The sequence below is a fragment of the Stegastes partitus genome, unplaced genomic scaffold (genome assembly GCF_000690725.1).
Source record: "Stegastes partitus isolate 25-593 unplaced genomic scaffold, Stegastes_partitus-1.0.2 Scaffold185, whole genome shotgun sequence".
NCBI lineage: Eukaryota > Metazoa > Chordata > Actinopteri > Pomacentridae > Stegastes > Stegastes partitus.
Genome location: NW_007577916.1, coordinates 23,731 through 39,003, shown reverse-complemented (window position 1 = coordinate 39,003; position 15,273 = coordinate 23,731). Strand labels below are relative to the sequence as shown.

General features: G+C 44.5%; 1 protein-coding gene across 1 annotated transcript in view; it reads left to right on the top strand.

The window, feature by feature from the left end:
- Positions 1–15,273, top strand: part of nphp4 (nephronophthisis 4) — a 198,022-nt gene that overhangs the window by 180,632 nt on the left and 2,117 nt on the right. Inside the window, exons 23-28 of the mRNA XM_008280199.1 lie at positions 4,057–4,213; positions 4,760–4,836; positions 5,095–5,180; positions 7,383–7,554; positions 9,936–10,115; positions 12,218–12,361. Coding sequence (XP_008278421.1) covers positions 4,057–4,213; positions 4,760–4,836; positions 5,095–5,180; positions 7,383–7,554; positions 9,936–10,115; positions 12,218–12,361 — 816 coding nt within the window. The remainder of the gene's footprint in view (positions 1–4,056; positions 4,214–4,759; positions 4,837–5,094; positions 5,181–7,382; positions 7,555–9,935; positions 10,116–12,217; positions 12,362–15,273) is intronic.

The following is a 15,273-nucleotide window of genomic DNA, read 5'->3' as shown; positions in this document are numbered from 1 at the left end:
GTTGTGTGCCGGTGTCAGCACTGCTGCTCTGAGCAAAAATTCTGTCAAGAGGTCAGAGAGGTCGTGTCTGGATCAAATCTGTGTCCCGCTAAAACTGACATGCACCAACAGCAGAGCTGTCAGGATGCCAGTTTTGGCACCGCTGTCAGTCAGCACACAGCACCAGAGCCAGATATGGGCCGGTCCTGCAGGTCAGCATCGGCCCCACCGATCTGACACGTCAACCGTTTGGACAGCTGCTGTGTGTTCAACCAGCACATTGTGGGGAGTTAATTTCAGGCTGCAGGGCTTTTGTCATGTCTGGATATTTTAATCTGTCGTGGAGCTATAATGAAGGTTCTGCTCATTGGCAGGATTGTTTTGGGTTTTAACATTGAAGAGGTTTGATTGAACCACGTATGCATTTCTTAACCTTTTGCAAACTTTATTTTGTTGTAGATTCAGTTATTTTTCTCATCAATCTACACGTTGATAAAAGTGAAAACTGTTTTTTAGAATTTTTTCAAATTGATCAAAAATCCCAAATCAAATTTTACTAAATGTTTTCCGACCCTTAGTTCAGCACTTTGTTAAAGCCTCTCTGTCAGGCTCTATGGCTTTGAGTCTTCTTTGGTGCGATTTGCACACCTGGATATCAGGAGGTTTATTCCATTTTTCCTGACAGATCCTCTCAAGCTCTGTCGGCTCGGATGCGAAGGCGCCATGAGCTGCCATCTTCAGTTTTCTTCGCAGCTGTGGAGATTCTACGGGTTTAAGCCCGGGCTGACTCGAGGACGGTCACATCTCTGCAGGCTTCGGACAAACACGGCGCTGAAGGTTGTGTGCACCTGGGTTTTCCTGTAAGACCTCTCTGTGTTGGACTGGGTGGCATGAGTGCACTTTGAAAATTAAAAAATGTGAAAATCAGGGCCGCCTCCAGATGTAATCAGAATCTGAGAGACCAGTTAAAGTTTCTGAATTCACCCCTTTAGCAGGAAGACAGCGGTGCTGGCGTAGCCTCTGAAGTAGCTGCAGGATGAGAAGCAGCAGACAGAGCGAGGGCTGCAGCAGGGCGTCTCAGTGGAGATCTGCTGGCTGAGCTGCTTCAGACGCAGGACGGCACGTTTGATAGTGTGCCCAAGTTAAAACACTGACAGTCAAAGCTCAGAGTTATATATATATATTAAAAAAGTTGGCACTGTTGCATTAAAAAAACTTGTGAAGAAGTAAAAAAGAACAAAGTTGACAAAGACAAAAGTCCATGTTGTTGAGGGAAAACAAAGACACTCATGTTATAAGCAAAGCCATATTTAAGACGTGAAACACCCGACAGTTAACAAAGAACAGCCTGCGTTGTGTTTCAGTGACTTTCAGGAAGTTTTGGAGTTAAATTTAAATCCTCTGACATCATTTTTAAACATCTAGATCTGGTTGTTGGATGGATGTCACGCTGACAGGTCTATAAAACGTTAAATATGTTTGTCCTGTACTGTTACTGAGATAATTATAAAGGATCTAAACTCTAACATCTGGTGTTAAATGACAGCAAACATCTAATTTAACTGAGAACACGAGCACATCTAGTTTATCACCTATAAGAAACATAAGACTTAAGGATGACATGTGCTTGTGATAAAGTCTCTCTGTGGCTTTTACGGCAGCGTTGGTCCGTTGGTCAACATGTCTGACGTCATCATCAGTTCCTTTGAAGGAAGGAGACATCCTGTTGTCTCCAAGAACGTCTTAAATGGTGTCCAACCAGTGCTACCTGGTTTCCCAGTGCAGATGTTCCATTGTAGAAAGTGTTGGGTTCGCTGTCTTCTCAACATGTCTGTGAAGGTTCTCAGTCATCCAGGTTGTTCTGGTAGATTAATCGAGTTCCTTGAAGACGTTCCACCTCTCATCCAAGAGGCTTCATCAGCTCTGACTGACTGGTTGGGAGTTCCAAGGAGCCTTTAAGGAGCCTTTAAGGAGTCTTCTCAGATGGTCTCCTACATAAAGTCCAGCTGTGAGAACGTGTCCTGGGGTTTGATGTGCTCCTCACACGGTAAACTGCTGCTTGACTCCTTGGTACTCCACCACTGCATTCATCCTCAGCTCTGTTCTAACAGCGTCTGCTTGAAGGTCTGCTCACAAAGCTACAGTTTTCATCTCATCAGTTCACAGAATCTTCTCCTCATGCTCTCAGGTTCTGTTCGGCAAACTTCAAAAGGGCTTACTCTAAAGTACATCCTGTCTCGCCACTCGACTATAAAGGCCGTCCTGATGGAGTGGAAGTAACGTTCTCTCAGCGCCTTCATCATCTCTGCAGAGGACCGTTGAAGCTCTGTTGGCATTGTGCTCCTGTTTCCCTGATAAACTGAGGACACACTCGCTCTGAGAACCGTCCCGGTGATTCTTTAGTCTTCACCACTATGAGGTGTGCTCCTGGGAACGCTAACAGCTTTAGAAATAGATCTACACTCTGCTCTGATCGAGGGCTCGCCTCATGTCTACCACAGACGTCTCTCAGGGCTTCATGGCTCAGTTTAGTCCTGACATGCAGTTTAACTTGTGTGCAGAGATGTGTGCTTTCTATTCAATGTGATGAACTCCAACCAAGTTCTACACACACTTCATGGACAATTAAAGCAAAATAAAGATGGACTTGGCCCCAATTTGGATAGAAAAGACCCAAAAACATGTTTTATATGCTATTGATTGTAGATTGTTGGGAAGTTCAATTGGAAGAACTATTCGTAGCTGTCAGTAAATATAAGCTTTCTGCAGACATGTACAGGAACACACACCATGCAGCCAGTCAGCAAACACAGCTTTGAGGATATGATGATTTGTGAGTGGGCTAGCAGTGCCGACGTGTCTGCGTGTGCTGATGTATGTGCGTATAAATACCACCTAGCATGTGTAAGCATATGGAATTAGTGCATATGTATAAGCACATTTGTGTTGATTTGCATGGATCCTGAGGGCTATTTTAACGCCGCAGCAATCTTCAAAGCGTATCCAGCTGGTCTGTGGGGGTTTCAGCGCTCGGATTGCAACCAACTTTTATATTCTAGTGTGCGCCGTTTTCCATCATCATCACAGTCTCTGGGGAACTGGAGAAAAAAAACAACAACTCCTCAAAGGGTTCTTTACAAAATACAAACTGTATGTCTTGTTTAGAGCGAGAGCAGGAAGAAATATTACAGTTCTGTATTTCACAACGGACAGTCAAGGAATTAGAATATATTCTCTCATGACAGAGGACCAGCATCGTCTGAGGGTCCCACACACATGAAGAACACATTAAAGAACTCTTATACATAACCCGCCTTATCCTGAATTAAGGAGAAACAGTTATTACAAACTCTAGCGATTCAAATAAGAAGCCCAACAGAGCAGGGACGCTCATATTTTTTTTAAAAGATAATTATTTGTAAGAGAAAACAATGATGATTTAAAACTCTGTCGCTGTTCACAGTCTGCCACCTGGTTTAACATGAACCTCCAATCAACGTTTCATGTGCGTTTGCATTCAGGTTTACCTCAAAAATCGTACATTAGTGGCGCTCTGGACTGTATACGAGGCCTGAGAACAAACCTGAGTGACCCACAAGACAAGAACATGTATAATTCTGCTTCACTTTAAAAAAACATAAAATCTCTAAATTGATCTTTTATGATGAATGCTTTCTTTAAACCTGCAGTAGTCACTCTGATCAAGCTGTACGTCTTAATATGCATCGTCAGCGCGCTGCGAGGCCAGAACGTGTCAGTTAGTATCGGTATTAAAACATTAAATATAAAACTATTGACTTGTTCTCATGTACTATTCCCGAGGTTCAGCAGTTATTGGTGAACAGAGCGTCAGCATTACTAGAGATGAAACATACAGATGAAGCTCATTAATTAGTCAGAAACTGTCCTTCTCCTTGAAGGAGCTTCTCAGCCCGTTAGAACTGTTCCACTGCTTCGACTTTCACTGAGGACTTTGCTGCCCCGGGATGTAGCTGCTTCACTGCTCAGACGATCTGACATCAGGCGGGGGAGCAGCGTGCTGCTAACACCGCTGACTTTTCACCTTTTCCTTCACAGGTTACATTCAGAGCAGAGGACGGCAAACCAATGGCCATCTGCCAAGTGACCGTGGAGCCGACGCCCCACGTCGTGGACCAGACTTTCCGACTTTACCACCCTGAGCTTTGTTTCCTTAAGAAGGCCATCCGCCTGCCGCCGTGGCACGACCCCACAGGTTGTACAGGTCACCCCAGACATCCCCCATCAGCTCTCACAGCTCCTGATCAGACTCCACCGACTGGGCTCAGATTGACTGGTTCTGTCCCAGATTTATTACACTTTATTAATTTGCAGTTTTAGTATTGGTTTAATGAATACCTTCTGCATGCACACTGCACTGATTTACCCACAGTATGATCCTAAATGTGTGTGTAGTGCACAAACACAACAACATGTTCACACAGCAGTGGAATAGAAGGATGTGCTTCAGTTTATTGTGCTTTTACTCAAATATCAATGGAGACAATCTTCTGACATAATACAGCTTCTATCACAGAAAAGGGTAATAACAACGTGGAAGTATCTGGAAATAAAGCAGGAAATGAAAAGCAAGAAAAAAGTAATGGACAAAATGAGGAAAATGTCTCAGCATGTACAGGACGTGGGCGTGTTAGCGTGTGTGTGAGCATGTTGCTAAAACACACCCTCCAGTTCCAATCTTTACTGTCGGTATCTCCCCTTTCTCTTTTTTCTCCCTCTATACGTTCCCTCGGTGACCCAGTTGGAGACCGGGATGCCAGGACCACCATCTCTGTGCGCTGCAGTGACCCGAACATCATCTGCCAGACGAGGATGCTGGTGAGAGAACGAGATGATCGTCTCAGATGTTTCAGATCCTGCGACACATAACCCACATGAACATTACCAGGGGATTAATTACTGAAGTGATAACTGTTCAGGAGGAAGCACGCGTTCCCGACTCTGCTGTCATGAATTTCAAGTTGTTTTAACAGACCTTGTACCTTTAAAGTGCTAATGTGCTTTTGTTTGTGCCTCTCTTTGTCTTTGACCCGTCCGTTTTAACATCTTCATGCCTTTCGCTCTGCTTCTGTCCAGGTGCCAGGGGAGCCTCAGGATGTGTACTTGAAAGTGCCGGGGAGTCCCAGTCCACACATAAAAATGTTCTTTGTGATGGTTTTCACGTATGTATTATTTACCGAGCAGGCCGCTGAGCTCAAACACACACACGGCTTAGCCTGAAGAACAATTCTATTTTGGACTAATTAAATCTTTCACGCAAGCTTGAATTAATTAACTAATCAGATGGAGGTCTGGTGGTCTGACTGCATGAAGTTGCAGAATCCATCCTCTAGTTTTCCAAATCTCTATTTTGATTATGAGCCTGTTTTAAAAATGTGCACGGCCAACGTTTGCCTCTGATGAACTGCCAGGACTTTATCATTCAACCCTAATGGGCACGATGAAGATTGTTTTTCCTGGAACTTTGTTTGTATGTTTGAGGCCTGACAAATTTATCACCTTCTTTAATAAACATTTTTTAGCAACTGTCTATCTGTCAGTGCACATGGATGTGGATTTAATCATGCATGTGCTCATTCACACGCAAATACAGTCATAACTGGATAATCAGACCCTTAACAATCCTAAACCTGCTATCCGACAGGTTTGTAGGAAAAACCAACAGAACCCATAAAAACAGCCTTAACATAGCGACAGCCTTGGATTGTGACTCCGACATGACATTTAATGTCACCAATCAGGATGACGGCGTATTATCTGACTGAACAATCCCACAGATTGGCTACGTTCACACTGCAGGACTTGATGCTCAATGAGGATTTCTTTGTGACTTCCTTCACGTTTCCACTTCAATGCGACTTGTATGTGATCTGCTGTGTGAACTTCATACGAGCCAAAAGTGTCCCGCATGCGCAGAAGAGGACACGACGACGTCACACGCAGCGAGCGTGCTCAGTGTTTATGGAAGTAAACATGGATGGTAACGGTGGAGCGTATCTGCCACTCCCCCGCCGCCACCGATGGAGGAAACAGAAGTGTGAGCGCTAACTAAACTAGCATCAGCAGCCAAGTACTGCCTGTGTGTTCTGGACACTTCCACCCCGTCAGAGCGCTGCCCCGGGGTGGAAGTGGTCAGAACGTGCACAAGCACACCGGTCAGTGAGGCTGAAGTCCAGGGATGCGTATTGTTCTAACAACACACTAGTTATTATAACAACTATGAACAATAATGAACAACTAATGAGCCTTCCAGCATCTATCTATCTGACATAGAAGAAGGTTTTAGTGTCAGATCATCGAGTCACGACTGGACTTCCTTTAGTACAAGATACAAACAAAACAAGGACCTGCTGTTTTTAACAGAGCACTATTACTGATAAATAGTTTATGAGAAACCATCTCAACCTCCAAAAACCCACCAGCAGGTATGAAAAGTGTGTTGTCTTTTTAAAATCACCAGAATACATCATGTATCAGAGCCAGAAACTGTGAAAGCAGAAGAACCACCAGATTTCCAGTCCTTGAACTCATCATGTGACTCGTGGTGTCATCAGCAAAATAACCAAATTTATTCTTAAAATTCTGATTTTTCAGCAAAATCATTTTATTCAATGTGTCTCAATTTAAATGGTCTCAAATTTATGGTTTTTGGTGCAGCTGAGAAGCTCTGACTGACTCAGCTGCAATCAAACGTCATGTTTCAGTAATTCAGGGACTTTTTCAGCTTAATTTCCGGCAGTATTTACACAGAGCAGACACTGGACAAGTATGGTTCAGATAGAAATGTGAGCAGTAAAACATCTACACCTCATGTGGGCCTTAGCATTAGTATTTGATGCAGGACTCTTCTTGGATATTTAGCTTTTGTAAATCCTTGTAAATCCATAACAGTTTAGCAGTGAATCAGATTATCAGCATCAGGTGACGTGCAGTGAATCTGTGAGTTTTGTGGTCTGGTTCCAGAAAACACTGCATGAGAACAACAGGAAGTGACTGTACCACACCTGAATGCCTGATCAGTGTGCCTTTTGTGCAACTTGTCAGCAGCTTCAAACATCACTGATGTTGTGTCTGCAAAACGGCTTGAATTCTGTTCCACATATCCCCAAATGCTCCTTCGGTGTTGTTGTCTCAGAGCAGAGCTGAGTAGGTGACTGCATCGCCTCCCACTCGTGGAGTCAGCCAGGGCCACTGAGACTAAACTGCCTTCATCTCAGCAGTGAGAGGATGACGACGATGGTTCTGCTTATTAAAATGCTGGCCCAGCAATAGATCAGCGCTCCTCGTCGCCAGCCTCATGCTGCAGCCACCGTGTCTCCAGGGTTCCTTCGCTTAATTGTTCCTGATGATGTTTTCCTCCGCAGTGATAAGTGGATGGCGGCGCCCTCCCAGATCTGGCAGATTTACGTGCATTTCCTGGAGCGGGTGGACGTCAGCTGTGTGACCGGCCAGCGGAGCTGTCAGTCGCTGGTTCTGAGAGGGAAGCAGGCTGTTCGCAAGGTCAAGTGTTTTTCATCACATCCCAAGGAGAGCGAGGTACACCTCAATCCTCTGTCTGAGTTTGTTCATCATATACATGATAGCTTAATAACTACTAAACACTGTGTTAAAATTCACCCATTCATGCACCAGTGGCCACAGAGCTCCATGCAAGGTGCTGCCTGCCATTGGGAACAACTCTGAGTTCAGTGTCTTGCCCAAGGACACTCGGGCACGCAGCGGGACGAGGGATCAAACTGATTAGTGGACAATCCCTCTAAGACCTGAACCACAGCCGTCTAGGAATATATACTGACACAGAAATGAACTCTCGGCAGTGGGGAAAGCTTCACAGGTTGACTTGGACCCAACCAGAAAGATTAAAAAGCTAACTGTCTGAGTCAGGGAGGCTCTGGTCGGATCGCTCTGGGTCTCAGTTCAGTGTCACAATATGTCTTAAGCCCAAGTGGACACAAACAGAACCTCCACTGGCTCACATCTAGACTGAGTCAGAATGATTGCAGCAGAAAGTTTTTGTTTTGTAGAAGAAAACTACCATGAATTGCTGCTTTTTTGGACAGCAGCTCCCCTTTAGTTTGTGCCTCTGCCAGTGTTTATGTGCTCTCTCTCTCTCTCTCTCTGTTGTGTTTGGGCTGCCCGGGTCAGCTCGATTCTGAATTAGGTCTTGTTTCCCTCCAGCCTGTTTGGATCGAGCCAGTAGGTTGCTTTAGGATCAGGCGTTTTGTGTTGAGAGTAAACGTATGCACACTCGGGTGATTTGTTCACGGTTTCATTTTGGATTTTAAACACATGAAAGTTTCATTAAATTCTTCGTGACCTGCAGGGAATGCTCACAGTTAGCATATCTTCTATGTTCCTCACTGTGTTTCCACCGAGCCAATCACACATTAGAGGGGGTGGGACTCCTAGACCGGGGGTCTCCAATCCTGGTCCTGGAGGGCCACAGTCCTTCATGTTGTAGATGTTTCCCTCTTCCTGATTCAAATGATCAGCTCATCATCAAGCTCTGCAGACGTCTGATAACCATCCTGATCATTTGAATGTTGGAATAATAATTCGTATTAATTACATATTTAGGTCAACTTATGGGATCTTGATAAATGGAGAAGGGTTTACTAACTGACCAGACAGAGGCTTTAAACTGGAACGTTCAAGCTAAAACAAGCTTTTTTAATTCTCCTGCTATATTATTTTTTTCCTGTTGTAGCAGTTCATTTTTCACTTAACCACCTTTAATGGAAAAAATAAAAAAACCTGCTTCTTTGTTAACTGGACAAACGCAGACGGGAAGAAACATACAGAACAAAGGAACAGTCTCAGATCTTCAGCATCTAATGGGCTGAGAGCTGTGGTCTTGACAAATTTCTTTCGGTATTCGCAATTTTCAGACGGCGCTTTCAAGACGATGTTATGCAAATTGTTCTCCGAGCAGCAGGAAACAATGGAGCGGCAACAGGCTCCTTTGTTATAACCCCAGGTTAAGACTGGAGTCATTATCGGGAATATACAAACGCGGATTGACGGCATAATGAGTCTTTTCATGTCGTTTCATTTCATTTTATTAGGTTCCCTCATTACTTCCTAAAAATCATGTCGGATCATGTCAGGACATGATTTGACACAATTTTAAAAAATTAGCAAAGACCGTGTGCGCTCTGAACACATGAGAGTGTGTAGCAGGAGTGTCAGATCGCCCTCCATTTTTAATAGATCATTCCTTATTCATGGCTGAGTACAAGGACGGAGAGAGTTTGACAGTCGTCCTCACACAGAGCTGCAGGAAAACCGAATCTCATATCGCTCACCCATATTAAAAACACAAGTGATTGAGTGTCACAGCTACCGTGGGTGCACACGGTGCGACCCAAACATGTTGCTCCTGTGGGGAGCAGGCTACTGGCTGGAAAAAACCACAGATGTATTTTTAAAAGATTTCACCATATGCATCAGCGGCGCTTTGATCTGACTCTCGGCAGGTTAGCTGGCTGTGGAATGCACTGGAGGAGTCTTATAAAACAGGATAAAGCTCAGCGTCAGAGAATAGCTTCGCTTTTCTCAACAGATTGAAAAGGAGCTGCGCCGTAAATCTCATTCTCCCGTCCTTATGTCTGTCACTTCTCTGCATCTCCTTTCTCTCCTTTCATTGTCTGCCCTCTCTCGTCGCCGTTCTCACTAAACCTTTTTCATCCTTTCTCTCAGCCACTCTTCTGTAATTTGTACACTTCCTTGACTTTCTTCTGACTCTGTTAGACCTTTTTTTTCCCAATAACTCTGTCCTTTTTCACATCTTCCTACTGAACGCATCGTTTCTCCTCTACAGTCCGTCTCTTGGTCAGTCCTCCTTTCTCCCTGTACTGTGCCAGCGTCATCCCTTCCCCTTACTGCTGGCTAATCAGCTGTCCACACCTTCTCTGTAGGTGGACCCAGCAGGTGTGTTCGTGTTGCCTCCTGCAGCGGTGCAGGAGCTCCAGCTGAAGGTGCAGCCATGGCAGGCCGGCAGCCGCTTCCTGTACGTGAACGCCGTGGACGTGGAGCACCAGCGGCTGGTCACTGCCTGGCTGCTCTGTCTCAACGTGCACCGCCCCGTGCTGTCCAAGGTATTGTTTTATTTAGATATAAATGTGGAGCTAAGTGTTTTTTACATCTTCAGCATGTCCATCATCTACCAGCTGATGTCTGGGTCACTTCCCATTTCTTCACTAGCAGACCAAAGGCTGGAGACTCACACACAGGCTCATCACTGGATGTCTGTTGTGTAGGAATGATCAACAGCTTCATTCCAGCAGCTGTCAGAACGCTGAACTGCTGATCCAGAGATGCAAACAGTTGTTTATTTAAATTGCTTTACGTTATTGGATCCTGAAGAAACGCTCTCTCCTCTTGTCTGTGCTGCTGTGTCTGTACAGCAACATGACAATAAACTGGATGTTTGTTGTGCAGGAGACGACATCTGCACAGAAAATAAGAAATAATGCAGAATGATTTTGACTTTGATGACCTGTTTTAGTGTGAGGTGGCTGGGAGCTTTCTGATTTGGTGGTAAAGGCCTCTGGATGGCACTCACATCTGGCTTTGCTCTTATTATACTGGTGCTGATTGAAATGGTTTAATGGACTGAACCTGTTGCCCTGTGTGGTGATAACAGCTGCAGACAAAGTACCGCTTTCTGGGCGACGTTATCTTTTCTGGAGCTGAAATATTCCCATACAGTTTACAAAATGATAACCACGATCATTTTGGTTAATATCAAGATCATGATCAGCCTGTTTATCACAGACAGTCATTATGTTTAGCTTCTGCTCCTACTCCTTCCTGCTGATGTACAAATCTGCATTAAGATACACATGAAATAATCTGAAGTCAGTGCATCTACTAGAGGCAAAGTGTAAATCCAATTGTACCTCAGAAATGTGCATGCTGAACATCTGCTTATTAATTGATAATACAGTTTACAGATCCCCCCTAAACGCCTCACATGCAGGGGTGGAAGCTAACCAGGTAGCTGCAGCAGTGTGCACAGAGAAGCCTCTAGTCTCCACTGCAGCAGAGCAGGTTTTTGCTAATATGGTGTGTCTCACCTCATCTGCAGCTTGAGATTTTACACATCCAAGTCTTATTTGGGAGAACTACATGAATGTATAACTCCTTGTGTGACGCCAGAGGGAGCTGCATAGAATCTGATCAACATCCTCAGGTACGGTTAGTCGAGTCAGTTGGGCTGTCTGAGTCTGAGTACGTCTGAAAGTCTGAAAACGAAAAAGAAATCTGGGGCTGTGGAGTTTAGAAGCAGTGAGCTTAAGCATCTGTAGGCTGCTGCTCACCGCAGCTCGAGGCTACCAGACTTCATCTCCAACACAGCAGAACGTACAAACAAACGTGTGCTCAGCTGCACTGTGGACGATGCACACGTCTGGTGTCGGGAGGGAAAACATGCATGAAATAAAAGCGATGTGTTTAAGCTGTGTGCGGTAATATCTGTCAAACTGGAAGCCACTGGTGTCTCACTGGGTGACCAAGACACTCCCAGTCTCTTTATGGCTTTTGTGAAGAACATACTGAAGATAATCCTCCCTATAAATACTGTCTGACTGTCTGAACCAAATGTCTTCACTGGCTGATCAAAGTCATGTTACAGCTTGGTAACTACATCCAGCCTTTTCCCTTTACTTCTGCTCATGAAGCACATAAATGCAGCTGCAGTCCAAGTTATTCAAGCCCTTAACCTGCACGACATTCAAATCACATCCTCGTGATGTGTGTGAATACGTTTCAGTAAAAGCATGTCAAGTGAAGCCTTGGCAAAGCACCAAGAAGTTAATGGTGTGTGCTGAGGGATGTTTAACGTACTAGTAGTACTAATAGCAATATTAGTCAAAGCCCAACGGCAATGTTTAATACTGCTTAATGCTGCTTTCTTTAAATCCCACTAAAGATTTTTAATAGAATTCAAATCCTGTCACTGAAATGACCACTCAAGGACACTCCAGGAGCATTTCCTTCAGGCAGAGCGTGAGCTGACGTCCCACGCAAACTTTTCTTACAAGTCGACTCTGATGCATTTTGGTAAAGAACAAAGTGTGATGATGTTTCTGGGTGTTGTTTGTGTCGTGCTCTTTTTGCTTTGCTGTCGTATTATGAGGTTTAATCACGTATACGATGCTGAATCTAGGTGTGTGTGTGTGTGTGTGTGTGTGTGCAGGCATTTGAAGTGTGCGTCCCGGTCGGCGGTGGGCGTGGCAGCTCCAGGAAAATCACCTACACCAACCCGTACTCCAGCAGCCGCACATTCCTGCTGCGCTCCGACCATCCGGACCTGCTGCAGTTCAAAGAGGATAAATTCCAGGTGGGATGAGACAGAGAGCCATAAGGTTCCCTCACTCTGTTAAGAGCAAAATCAATACTTTGATTAATGCCTTGACAAAAGCCTGCCAGGTAGTTTCCTTGAATTAAGGGCAGCTACGGCGTTAACACTGTGTAAATAATGTCATTAGTTTTCACAGAAAGTGCTGCTGACCAACAGATAAAACAGAAGCATGACGTCTGCGCACATAAAGGGCAAATAAAACGTCAGCTGTTCTGCTGCCTGTGTAGGCAACGGTACCGACTAAAATAGAAGTGTTCCTGTAGACAGACAACGGAAAAATAAGGCTGAAGTGCTTCCTGTGCAGACGAACCTCTAACGGCTCCATATTGTGGCCCTTTTCAGCACATTAATGAAAGTCTCACTTTCCCAGGATGTGCTTTTGTCTCATTTTCATTTGAAAACACTGTGAAGGTGCTTCAGGTTCACGCCGCTGTAGAGCCACGGCTTGGTCCACACAGTGATGGTGGTCTTTGTTTCACTGCCCATCTCTTACTTGTGTTGTTGTCTAACAGCAGAAACAGAAAAATATATCAATGAGAGCTGTTCTAGTGTGAACTCAGCTGTATGACTGTACAGCATGTAGGAGAGCAGAGACAGTAAACAGCAGCTGGTTTAGGTTCCACGACCAGGAACACATCCAGTCCTTGTGTTCTGGGTTCACATCAGTGTTTAAGTTTCCAGCCTCTTTAACCCGTTCAACACTACAGCCCGCTGTACCGGTCTGCTGCCTTCAGCCCGTCCATCCTGCAGCCTGGTACAGCGGCGCCGGTACACGGAGACTTTCTGTTAAAGTCATTCTGATTGGCTATCAGTGGGAATCCCCGCATGGGAACAAGAGATTCAGTCATTAAGTAAAATATGCAAATAATAATAATAATAATAATAATAATAATAATAATAATAATAATAATAATTGCATACGGGGTCTCTTCATAACACAGTAACGGCCGATTATGCTGCTGCCTGAAAAAATTACTCAGCAAATTGGGCCGATACGCTGTTTGTGAGGGTACGTAACGAGACAATATCTAACAACAAGTGCCGATGGAGTTTCTCTACTGTTGTCTTTGCTGCTAGAGCTGCTATTCACCGCTAACCGTTAGCAGCATTCGCTAAGACCCCGCCCCCCCAACGGTACACTGTAAAGGAATCCTGGCATATAGGCATAATAATATAGCCAAAGTTACTTAGTGTTGAAGGGGTTAAACTTGTTGTAAATATGTGCTATACAAATAAAATTGAATTGAATTGAATTGAATGTCCCTCAGATTTACAATTTAAAAGCTCTTATCTGCGGTCATAATAATGCTAACGCTAGCCACATTAGCCACACAGCGGGCAGAGGAATGACAGAAGTTTATATTCTCACAGCTTTATTTCACATCCCCCAATTTTTAAAACAAAACAAGAAAAGCAGATGTTCACCTTGTGGACGGTTCTGGTGGCGACACAGATACGTCAACACGGTGGCATCACGGTGGACATGATGTTGGATTTTTCATTAGCTCTGCTGAGATCTTCGGCTGAATCAGCCGTCCTGCTCTCCCAGCCAGAATGAATCGGCCACGCTGCATCACGCCCATGCACCAGACGGACACGGTGAAACCTGGAGGGAAGGTTTTGACCAACATGCTTCGACCACAGTAGCTCAGCCCTCTCAGACTCCAACAAAGATCCTTTGTTGTTAACTACAGATATGAAGGAATGTCTTCTCATCCTGACAGCTGAGGAACATCAGGGCTCTCTGGCCTCTGCTGTGACGAGTGAACGGCTCCTAGTTTGCCTTCAGAACAGAATTGGGGGGATTGGGGGGATATAAGCAGGTCATTATTGCTGCTGTTTTATTGTTATGGTCAGCCTGAGTGTCTCTAATAGTTGATTAATTCACTCTCAGACATGAAACCGCTGCTGTCGCTGCCGTCCGTTTACTGAGCTACAATGAAACGGCAAAACAAACGAGGAGCCATCAATATAAACAGCAAATGAATGAATGAGATTCAACGGGAGCCTGTTTCCACATAAACTATTAAAGAGTCTCCCTGTTGTTGGCCAGAAGACGCTGCATTAATTAGACAGGAGGTGGGCAGAGTGAGAAACAGCCCATTGTTTTTTCCATCTTGTCAGTGAGGCTCCAGGTGTCTTATAAAGAATTTACTGTGCCCGCAGCATTAAGCAAATGTGGAGGCACTTTTCTCTCTTTTGACATAACTACCTGGCCATGATAAAACCAGCTGTCAGGAGGAAAAGCGGAGCACAGATCAATACCGCTATGCTTTTGGGGAAGATTACAGCATAAATCCCCCAAATTGACCCATACATCTGTTGCTGGCTATTATAGGAAATGCAAGGGGACGGTTCTGCTTTGATTGGAAAACTGGGAAAACGGAAAAAAAATGACCAAATAAAAGCTTTTCACGCCATGAACCCTGACAAAAAAAGCATTACAGCATTAAGCATCGTCACCCTTTAATTAGAAAAGTAAAATAATCTAAACGGCGCTCTGCGTGGAGAAATGATCATTTAGGCAACAAAACAAAGAATGAAATACAAGGTTAGAAAAATGAGGAACAAAAGCTGTTTAGTGTTTCCTTGTGCAATAATTAGTTTTATTCAGACAACCCGTCTGAATGCAGACAGGGTGACACCTCACAGCAGCACTGTGTGGAGAAGCTTCACACTCAGGACGCTGCCAGAAAGGTTTATTTTCTACACAAATTAGTCTAATGACAGCAAATCTCCGGCCTGCACCGAGGACACGGAAACAAATACAGTTTGTTATGAGTTGTGTGTTCAGGGAGGACGTCGCTGAGCAGACTCACAACAAGAAGAAACGCTGTCATCCAAAACTCTGATGAATATTTCCTTTGGAAGAAAACATTCTCACATCATCT